The 11,698-nt window shown below is 34.1% G+C and overlaps 1 protein-coding gene across 1 annotated transcript; it reads left to right on the top strand.

Moving 5' to 3' along the window:
* Nucleotides 1-39: 39 nt before the first annotated feature.
* LOC144959656 (microtubule-associated protein 1 light chain 3 gamma-like) lies at nucleotides 40-10,995 on the top strand. The gene is made up of 4 exons (XM_078892326.1): nucleotides 40-240; nucleotides 5,677-5,732; nucleotides 6,301-6,407; nucleotides 8,041-10,995. Exons 1-4 carry the CDS (start codon nucleotides 186-188, stop codon nucleotides 8,201-8,203), a joined length of 381 nt encoding a protein of 126 aa, XP_078748452.1. The 5' UTR covers nucleotides 40-185; the 3' UTR covers nucleotides 8,204-10,995.
* Nucleotides 10,996-11,698: the final 703 nt, after the last annotated feature.

Genomic DNA, 11,698 nt, shown 5'->3' with positions numbered 1-11,698 from the left:
GACGAGTTGTGACGTCATATTTCGCTTTGTGTTGTGGTCACAGTTCACGAGAGAGTGAATCGATTAGGCCAAGTTCGAGAGGTGTGTCAACATCAGGACCAAGTCAAGACATAGGAGATTGTTCTAAAAGTGTCTTTTGTATAATTATTAAAGTAGTGTGAGCGTGGAATTATATAACATTCATCATGCCTGAATCACAGGATACCTCCAACAAGACTTTCAAACAAAGAAAATCATTTGGTATGTATTATTTAACTGTGTTGAAACAAAATGTAATTGACGACTTCAGTGTCAGCTGTTGTATCCTGTTGATATACAATAAATAAAAATAGAGTGTCTAGTAGGTACTGGTACGTGACGATGAACTGGTTTAAACGAGGCTAAAGGTTTCTTTACTCCGAAAACGGAGCAATATCTCTGTATATCGTTTTCATTGGTCAGAGGTAACGTTTAGATTTGATTACCATTGAATTGAATGAGTATAAATTATAAATTGATCGAGATTCCAGTCAGTCAGCTACGCGACGGCCTAATCGACTTGCAATTTTGTCTTTGTCCTCTCCTCAGCACATTGCACTTTCATAATATAACACGGCTTTCATGAATTGATCAAAACGATAACAAAATTAGGTGACAGAACATTCTTTGTCCCGTCAACACCCCCCTCTCTCTCTCTCTCTCTCTCTCTCTCTCTCTCTCTCTCTCTCTCTCTCTCTCTCTCTCACTTCAATCTACCTTTCAAACTAATTCTTTCCACCGACATGTACCACTACCATCTTCTATCTATCTATCTATCTATCTATCTATCTATCTATCTATCTATCTATATCTATTGAATCGTGTTGGATATAAATATGGTACGGATAGTGCTCGGGATAGTGCTCGACATGTGGCAATGGAGCGAATTATTATTTTAATATTTACCACAATGTTGGAGTCAGTCTACATCGATGTTTCAGGCCTTTTCAGCCATCGTCAGGACTGTGTGTTACATGAGTTTGGTTTGTTGTGTGTTGCTTCAACCAAAAAACATAGCACTGAGGGTGAGCAAACTTTCGGAGAGATATTCAACGTCGCAGCCACCCCCTACAAAGAAGCACTCACAAAAAGCGGATACAACACACCATTTGAATACACGGACGCCCCCCTCTCATGTAAACCTCAACACACAAGGGAGGAATGCAAAACAAGAAAATGACATATTACTTGGTTCAACCCACCTTTCGACAAAAACGTCAGCACAAACATTGGACAGCAGTTCCTGAAGTTAATTGATACACACTTTCAAAAAAAACCACAAGCTACACAAAATTATCAACAGGAATACCATAAAAATAAGCTACTCGTGTATGCGCAACATAGAACAAATAATTTCAAGCCACAACAAAAAAAATATTAATAAACCACCGACAAGAGCAAAACCCACCCACCAGAAAATGCAACTGCAGAAATAAGGAACATTGCCCGCTACACAAACAATGTTTAGAATCATGTTTAATTTACCAAGCCACAGTCACCGAAACTAAAAGAAACAAGCAAGAAAAATATGTAGGACTAACGGAAAATAATTTCAAAACTAGATACAACCTCCACACTTCAACATTTAGAAACACTAACAAAAAAACATCCACAAAACTCAGCGAACATATTTGGAAATTAAAAGACAACAAACTAGACCACAACATTTCATGGAAAATTATATCTAAAGCAACAGGATACACACCAACATCAAAACAATGTAGCTTATGCCTGGAAGAGAGATATACTATAATCAAACACCTCATGAAGCCACACTCAACACGGAAAAATGAGATGTACAATACTTGTCCACATCGCCGGAAGTACTTACTAATCAACAACAAACCTACGGAACCACGTCAACAAGCAACAACACACAACAAACCAAACTCATGTAACACACAATCCTGACGATGGCTGAAAAGGCCTGAAACATCGATGTAGACTGACTTCAACATTGTGGTAAATATTAAAATAATATCTATCTATCTACCTATCTATCACTATCTACAGTCATGTCCGTCTCCATAATCCGAACATCTCAATCCCAGCATTTGTCCGGATTACAGAGACATCTGGATTCTGGAATACCTAAAGTGGCATATGATCTCAGACCACGGTTTGTAGCCGACGTGTAGATAAATGCAGGTCTGGCATCTGAATGCATTATGGGCCTCGGTTATCATTGTTGTAATGGGCAATATTTTGCATCACTTTTTGAGATTTCCGTCACAACAACGAGCTCATAATGAATTCGGTTATTGTTTGAGGCCTAATATAACTGGACCGATGCTTTAATCATTGGCAAACGTTTAGTTTATAAGAATTGTTTTTATGTAAATTTTTTATTATTTTAGTTTGGAACGGCAAATTAAATTTTTGTTTGAATATTTTGATTACATGGATCATGATCATGGAATAGTTTTTTGCAAATCTTGATTTCAGAGTCAGGTTCTCTAATTGAGAATTCAGAGGGATGTTGTGACATGTGTTCTCATTCATAAGGTCACAACCCTATCTCACCTCTTTGTTGGGATAACAGTTGATTGTAGGCAGTTCTTCATTGTTCTCATTTGATTGTGATGTTGATGTCATGCTGTTGATAATTTGTCGGCCATGTCATCTCCGATGCCTTGATTGAAAACATTAGCCTTTGTATGCCGAATGAATCAATATTAATTGGCAGGGGTTGGACCACAGAATATTATGTCTGTTGGACTGGTGTCTATCAGATTGTGTAAACAAATCACACATATGATTGACTTCTGATAATTATTGCTCATTATTGCATTGTGTTGAGGAGGCAGGGCGAACACAAGAGATTAATTGTAATTTACTTCAAGGCAGATTGACCATTTTCGGACTCGAGTCTGAATAGTCTCCCGTGGCAGTACATTTTTGTTTTTAAAAAAATATAAATAGAATTGATGCAAATCAAAATAACAATTATAGTAACTTTATTTGATAAGAAAGAATAAATCATTGATCAAAAGTTAAAAAATCAGTTAAAGTAACTGTGTTCTAAAGGAAAAGCTTTGTTAAGAACACAACGCGATGTCCAAACAAAATCAGGACCATTTTAAAAAAATTAACATATTCTAATAGTGTTAGAAAAGCAACATCCTTCTATAGTCCGAAGCAGAGGTTATGAGACTCATGAGTCATTTTGAATTGAGCAAAACATAATTTTTCTGAACTATTCTTCTGTTTCTTTATCAGTTCTGCCCACAGCCATACTGTGTTACCACTGCGCACGCACAGTGGACTTAAGAGTCAGAATAGCCATGGGAGACTATTCAGTCGAGTCCGAATTGCCACTTCGGTCTAGATTTCAGTCTTCTTTCTTTTACTTCTAATTTTGGATTTCACTTTTAAAACTAATATATATTTTATTTTTACAATTTTACTATTCGTTCATCTTCTCTTTTACTTCATTTAATAAACCATCTTACTTTCTGCAAAAAATATATTGGTTGGTGCACTTACCATGTTAGATATGCTGTACTTGAGTTTGGTATACTAAATAGCATCGTTGTATAATAAAACAACAGGAGGAGACTCAAAATCAGTATAGCTATGTTTTTGCATGTGATCAAATCATAATGTAGCTTTTTCACAGAATAACTGCTGATCCGTTCATTCTCATTCCCAATATTGACTTAGGATTTTAAAATTATTTCGCGGGTGGTTGGATGGGAGCATCACCCTTGAATCATATACCTATGATGTTCGCATGGGTGTACGATACGATAGTGATGTCGTTTCTTCTTCTCTTTACTAGCCTATCCTGCTTCTTTGGTTTGTGATTGTATTTTTGACAGGGGATATTTTTTTTCTGTAAATCTTCTGCCTGTTTGTTGTTGGTTATTTATAATTTAGCTTATGATATCTTTAGGTTATGATTTTGATTGACATTTGTACTATTTTTGTTAGATTGCTTGTTTTTTTGTTTCAGCGGTCTCTCATATAACCTCAATTGTGTTGGAAGAGACCTAAAGCAACAAACAACAACAATTAAAATTATTTCAACAATGTTAAAGATAGAATTTCATTTTATTTTTCACCAATTTACTTTCCAGGAGTTTCCGTGTGTGGATTATTTTGAAGAAGCCAGTATATACAAATATAGTTTTGAGCTGATTTCTCAATTATTGTAGGTTGGACAAAAATACATTTTCTGCTGATTTTGCCGTGTCAACCATTTTCCTCTGATTAAAGCTCAGGTCAAGTCAAGTGGTGGATCCTTGAAAACATCAGCATCATGTCTTGTGTCATATTTTGACACCTGTGCTCAGTTGAGTGAATTTTGGTGACACTCCCATTTTTTGGCGTCAGTTTAGACAAACTGGCACCAGATGTCAATATTGAGACAAGGCAATTGATGGTCGTAAAGGAAGGGGTGGGGAGGGGGGTAAATGAGTCTAGATTTTATTTGTAAGTAGGTTAAGAGTGGTAGTAGGTCCGTTTCATAGGATAATTGTTATAACTTAGAAAAAAAAGTACAATCTCCCTCTTGCTGTCGCTCTCTCTCTCTCTCTCTCTCTCTCTCTCTCTCTCTCTCTCTCTCTCTCTCTCTCTCTCTCTCTCTCTCTCTCTCTCTCTCTCTTTTTTTTTTTTTTCCCTCTTCTTTTTCACTCTCCCTTTCTTTCACTCTTTCTTTGTCCCCCTCTGTCTCTTTCTGTTTCTCTCTTTCTATCGTTCCATTATCCCTTTATCTCTCTCAATCATTCTTCTAGCAATCTTCATGTTAACTTTATAAACGTCATCTGATTATAGAGAGATGATATTAATCTGTTACAATTATAAGGGGTGCTTAACTTAATTTACTGTTTACCTTTGTTTTTACAATGTTAAACAATTTTAATTTATTAAAGGTACTTGAGTCGTATTTGTAAGGCCTACAGCAACAAAGATAAAACAAGTAAAAACAAATAATTTCAGGCCTTTGACCAAAGCTAATTTGAAATCTCTTTAATAGAAGGTATTTTAAAAAAGTCGTTTTAAGGAAAGACAATCCATTAAAAATTTACATAAAGTAGATTTTATATCTACTATTAAGAATAGATGTACATTAGAAGTAGTAATATAATATACCAAGTTATAATATTTTAAAAAATGATTTTGTTTGAGTTTGACTGATGGACCGATACATTCTAAAATAGCTTCCACCAGATCAAAATTAGATCTTACTCCTCTTGGGGTCCTGAAAAAATATTATTTGAGTGAACCATCTGGCCTCAAAGGCATACTCATGCTTGTTAGGGAAGATTTGAAAAAAATTAATTGAATGAAAAAAGTAAACAAAGACAAAACATCCTGCCCAACAGCAACACGTAAGCCGTAACATGTAGAATGAGACATGACACCTGTCAGGCGATATTACAATTTTTTCCGGACAGAGACAACACTGTTAACGGCCAGGTACTCATTGTACACCTGAGTATGGTGAGAGAATGTGAATAAAGAGCCTTTTCCAAGGACTCAACTATGTGCCGAGCGAAGCTCGAACTCAGGTCCTTCCGATCCAAAAGCGAGTGTCATACCACTTGACCACATAGCCGCACAAATGTTGGATTGGATTAATTCAATACTTTAGAGATATAATTTTGAGGAATCCAGCATTTTAATAAATTGATTTATTTCTTTTTTAAAAAATAGCTGTCAGAAAAGAGGAAGTGGAGGGCATAAGGCAAAAGTTCCCATGCAAAGTTCCGGTAAGTTGTGTATTGTTATCTATATATTTCGTTCAAGTTGTGGTAATCATTTGCTTTGAACTTATCCTTTTCTTTCTTTTTTTTTATCTGCCCAATTGGGAGGAAATAGAAAGTTGTACTATTTTATTTCCTCAGTCTATATATAGTAGATTACTATTGACTGAAAATTACAAGCATTCTGACCAGTTGTGTTTAGATATCAATATTTGAAGAGAAGAGGTTATGCATTTTGTTTGTTTTTGTTTTTTCTCTTCTCTTATTTTTTTTTAGGAAATTGAGTATATTAAGTGCTGCATTCATAATTTAAATCAAGTATTGTCTTAATTTTGTATCTTCTAATATATTTTTTATATATTTGGCCATCATGAAATCAACTAAATCGGTTATTTTGAGAATCGGCATGCTTAGCTGACCCCAGGGTTGTTTCCTTGAGTGGAATATTTAAACACATCACATTTATCATCCCATATGACACGGATATGATGAATGAGTACCTGACTCATCATTATCATGTAAAAAATTTATCACTGAAATTTGTTTTTATCTCATTTTTCTTGCTAATCCTCAGGTGATTGTGGAAAGGTTTCACAAGGAGACATTGCTGCCAGTTTTGGACAAAACTAAATTCCTTGTCCCCCAAGAACTTACAATGTCACAATTTCTAACCATCATAAGGTATGCTGTATAAAATGTTAATGATCAATAGAAAGTTCCCAGACTTTCATTTAAAAAAACCCCCAAAGAACAAAAGAAAAATTTGAGCTTTAATATAGCACAACATCCACTAAACATGCTCAAAGCGCTTTACAAAGGGAAACCTGACCAAGAGCAATACGTAACATATAGAGCGAGACATGACACTTGTTAGGCAATATTACAATTTTTCAGACAGAGACAACATTGTCAAAGGCCAGGTACTCATTGTAAACCTGAGTATGGTGAGAGAATATGAGTAAAGAGTCTTTTCCAAGGACTCAACTATGCACTGAGCAAGGCTTGAACCCAGGACCTACCCATCCAAAAGCGAATGCCATATCACTAGACCATATAGCCGGACAATTCATTACACTAAATTATTCCAATTTTAATAGGGTTCAAAATAAATATCTTAAATATATATAAAATTCCTTTGATTTAAAAAAAAAAAAATGATTATCTGCATATAATTTTCACTTTACTTTTCATTTTCTTTCAATATGTGATATGAGATAATATTTAATGAAAATATCAAGACGATTTAAACTGTAAGCAAAACTAACTTTATGTGAAACCTATTCAGATTCATGAAAATAATAAAAAATAAAAGTTAAATTTAAACAATTAGTCACTAAATAAACCATTCATCAATTTGAAGGATAATTTTGTCATGACGACCCTCAAATGTGAAAAACTAAAATAAGGTCGATTTTTTAATGAGTTTCATTACTGATTCCAATGACTATTCAAGATTTATCTCAGTTTGTTATCTCAGGTCAAGTGTCTGATCTTTTAATTAGTTTCCATATTTCCGCACACACTTATTTCTTTAAAGTATTTTGAACATATATCATATGTTAAAGGAGTGAACAATTTTTTTTTATTATCTAACCTTGTGATTGAGTTCTAAATAGATTAAAACTCGGGGGTCCTTCCGTAATGCTCCTCAGAGTAGCACCTCTTTCTATTAGTATTAGATCTTTTGTCAGGCGATTATTTAATTAATTTGTCTATATTTAGTAGCATTTAAAAAACTCTTGATAGATAAATGAAAGTTAAAAACTTCCTAAATATGACCAATGTTTTGGTTCCCTGTCGCCATTTTGTTTTTGAAGTATTGAAAGGTGGTGCAAAGCAATCTTAGGGTTTTTTGTTTTTTTTTTCTATTAGAGTTAGCTCGAGGTTGAAGGATTTTTTTTTCTATTAGGATTAGTTATAAGTAAAAGTCCTAGGGTGTTTGTTTTTTCCTGTTAGAGTTAGACTAAAGGTAAAATGTTTTATTTTTTCTTAGTGTTAGTTAAAGGAATACTTGGATTGTTTTCCTTAGCCAGAGGAGCTTACGGAAGGCCTCAAATACAATGGCCTTGACACTTTAAGTTCTAGTATGTAAGGGTTGAGAGGACAGGGTTGAGAGGACATTTTCTATTTTTAATTAATATTATCAATAATACAGTATATACATCAAAAATGAATATCTTATGTCATTTCTTATATTCATAATTTTGATTATCCTTGTTATTTGATGTCTAATAATGATTGATTTTTAATAGGGTGGTTTAATTTATTTGTCATTATTTGATTATCATTGTCATTTTTATCATATATATTACAGGAATCGGATGTCTCTTAACTCCAACCAATCTTTCTACTTGATATTGAACAACAAAAGTATCTCCAGCATGTCATCAACAATTGCTGAAGTGTACAGAGATGAGAAAGATGAAGACGGTTTCTTGTATATGACATATGCCTCACAAGAGATGTTTGGTGCGTGATAGATCATGATATTACCTGAACAACTTACTTATTATTTTGTATACATATATTATAATATCAACTTTCACACTATCGATACAAACAAGATGAGGGTGAAATGCAGCTATGATATCTACTAAGTGGCTGCAATCTTGTCAGCAATTCAACTGACTTTCCTTCAATTCAGTGAAATAAATTGGCGACCATAAGAGAGACATTGATTATTTTATAAGAAACAAGATTTATTCATGTCAAGGAGATAGACAAACAAAGTGGAGGAAGGTGAATGCCTTATGACTAATATTTAAAATTTTGCCTCAGCACTGCATTTATCTGAAAGGACCTTCCTTGATAAACACTGTATATAGTTCAAAGGTTATGGTTAGAATTGTTCAGGCAACAGTATTAAATTGTTCTGATTTAATGACCTGTTCTAGACAAATTCTTAAGCTCAGACGCTACCAAAATTACTTGAAAGTAACATATGAATGGCATGCAGCTTTCAATTTTTTATTTTTTTTTTTACCTTTGACAACTTTTCCCTTTTCGGCAAAAAAGAATCCTGAACAAAATGGAGAAAGAGAGATTTAGCCTTATTTAAGTGATAAGAATTGAACTCATCAGGAAAGTTTTAAACTCCAGATACATCCCCTTGTTTACTTTTTGATGCTATGATATCCTAAAAGACAGATTATTTGTCATGCAGTAACAGTAACTCTATCTGGAAGCTTTTCACTGTTGCCTGGATGATTATGGTCAATATTTTGCATCTCAAAAGCCTGGCCTTCTATAAATCTCACTGACTTGTAGCAAATATCATAGGGATTGGATGTTCAACTCCTTTTGTTTTTTAAAATGTACATACTATTACCATTGCATTATGTTTCCTGTAATTTTAAGTTTAGCTAAGTATTAACTATAATTTGCACATATCACTAATATTTATTTTAAGTAGTTTATTCCATGATGCCGAACGCATTGATACTTCATAAATTTAAAAACTTTTGTCTATAAAACTACTGTATGTTCTGGATTATAAGACACACCAGACTATGAGCTGGACCACCCACCATTTTTTTAATATCAATTTTATACCGCCATAAACTACTCTGGGGTATAAGCTGTATTTTCTTGAATTTATCGTTTATTTGTTACTATATATATATATATATAAAAAAAACAACAACCATGAAATTGGCTGACATGAATAAAGCCAAATACTAGTATTTGTCACACTGAGTTTCAGAGTCGAAATCAGGGGAAAAAAGTCACCACAAATAGTCTGGAATATACAGTAGATTTGGTCAATGATTGAATTTCCAGATCAGAAAATCCAAATAATTATATTACAATGTCGAACTAAATTGATGCTGAAAATGTCAAGTAACTATATATAACTCATTTCTTTGAATTCGGAGAAGATCTGTCTTCACAGGAAAAGAAGTAGAAGTATTTAAAATTTAACATATGTCTTCTATTGAGTGCATTGTCGTATGGCACTAAGACTATATTACTGGGGCAGATATGTGATTTTGGCGTGCACTTCCGGATAGAAGCATGAAACTTTGCACCTAGGGATTTTTGAGTATGCTGAATTCAAAAATGGCGGGAACCAACTTGTAGCTCTGGAATTTCCCGCCAAAAATTAAATATTCAAAATGGCCGCCATTAAAAATTGGATGTGTCTGTAAATAGTTAATAATTCACCAATTTCAATGATTTTGGTGTCTTTTCATATGTTTAAGAGGTCAGAGAATACAATAAAACCTATTTCAAATGTATAGCTTTCAAAATTTTCCCGCCAAAAATTAAATTCAAAATGGCCGCTTTCAAAAACTGGATTTATTTGTAATTTAATTAATAATTAAATGATTTCAATGATTTTGGTGTCTATTCATATGTTTTTGAGGTCAGGGAATGCAATAAAATATATTTCAAATGTATTAAAGTAATAGTTTACAATGAAAATGAAAAAATCAATATATTAACATGCTTAAAAATCTAAACTGACCATTATTTATCAGAGTCTTACAGGTATCGTTCACAGCTGATTATCATGATTATGACTTTAGCAACCATACAAATATTTTAAGTCTTCCATAAAGAATGTTAAAACAGTTCTGTGCATGTAAAAATAAGCAGTTTTATCAGGAAGAATAGCTGTAAAACTAAGAGCATTAAACAATACATGTTGCGTCTTCTGAAGATTGGAAATCTTAGAGGTTGCATTTGATTTCTTTGTAGCAACAGAGTTCAGAAGAGGAAGATTGTTCTTATGTATTGTGTCATTGAAAGCAGTTGCACTGCTACTGATGCGGTCCTCAAGAAATTGCTGATACTGCATTTTCCCCATGTCTTCTGCACACCTCACAGCTTCTATTACCCTTTCAGACATTATTTGTTTTGTTTCAAGTGAGTACAGATCTGTACTTGTATCAGCAAATGGGTTACCAAGTTCCTCCATTACGTCAGTGACATTCTTAACATGAGACAGGAAAGTCTTTTGCACACTTGGTATTTGTTCATGGTGGCGCTCAGTGTCATTTAGCTTTTTGGACTGGTTGTCATTGTACTCCATTAATAGTCTATCCATTTCTGGTCCTGCTATCATCCACCTTCTCAAGGCTGTATCACTTTCCGTTATTCCTATCTGTCATCTGCATTTTTTGCGGCCGCAAATATCAGGGCGATCCGCAAATTTTGGCAAATTTCCCAAAATTGGCAAATCGTGGCAAATTTAGGGAAAATTGGCAATCGCGTGACAAATTTTGAGAAAAAAAAAGAAGCGAAAACAAAATAACGAAAAAAAAAGGTGCGAAACTTGAGAAATGTTGCAGCTTTGCCTGGGCCCAAACCAAGGGAAGCTACTTTCTACGGATAATGATCCTTTAAAATCTTTGTATTCATAATGTAGCCTCCTTAAATGTAATAAATTGTCTTTTATATTTATTTTTTCTTTATCGTGTGTTAATTTTTACTGAAATGCTTAGTTCTCCTCGGCAAATTTTGGTCTTTTTGGCAAATTTCTTGGCAAATTTTGGGATTTTTTTGGAGCAAATTTTGGCAAATTTTAGGTCCCAATTTGGCAAAAAATGCAGATGACAGTCCTATTATACCACCATCTCCCTTCACCATTGCATTTAGTTGTTCATGAACTTGATCATGGGCTAATGCTGAAAATTTGTGCTTGGATTTTTGTGTCACAAAGTTGCCTTGGAGGAATTCAGCATGTATTGTGGGGCACTTCGTCTGCAGGGCAAGTAAATCACTGACATGAACTGTCATCCAGCGAGCATAGTGGTAATGGTCAAGAGCAAAGAACCATGAAATTATCTTTCTTAGTGACTCTACATATGCATCATAATTCTGTTCACGTTGTGATCTTAGAAATTGTAGCAAAAGGAGCTCCAGTTGCCAAACTTGGTACCAGTAATAGAACTGAGGATAGTCAGAACACATCTTTTCACACCAGGCATCAAAGTGTAGCTGCTCACTCTCTGATGTGTTGATTTGGT

This window comes from Berghia stephanieae, chromosome 1 (genome assembly GCF_034508935.2).
Source record: "Berghia stephanieae isolate SIO BIC M18660-M18661 chromosome 1, UCSD_Bste_1.3, whole genome shotgun sequence".
Classification (NCBI taxonomy): Eukaryota; Metazoa; Mollusca; class Gastropoda; order Nudibranchia; family Aeolidiidae; genus Berghia; species Berghia stephanieae.
Note: the sequence above shows the minus strand (reverse complement) of the source record. Positions and strands in the feature narration are given on the sequence as shown.

What these genes read in the sequence shown, in the direction of transcription:
- LOC144959656 (XM_078892326.1), top strand. Translation starts at nt 186, where the DNA reads ATGCCTGAATCACAGGATACCTCCAACAAGACTTTCAAACAAAGAAAA. An exon ending in CAAACAAAGAAAATCATTTG is followed by an intron (nt 241 to 5,676) that starts GTATGTATTATT and finishes TTTAAAAAATAG; the next exon opens with CTGTCAGAAAAGAGGAAGTG. An exon ending in AGTTCCCATGCAAAGTTCCG is followed by an intron (nt 5,733 to 6,300) that starts GTAAGTTGTGTA and finishes GCTAATCCTCAG; the next exon opens with GTGATTGTGGAAAGGTTTCA.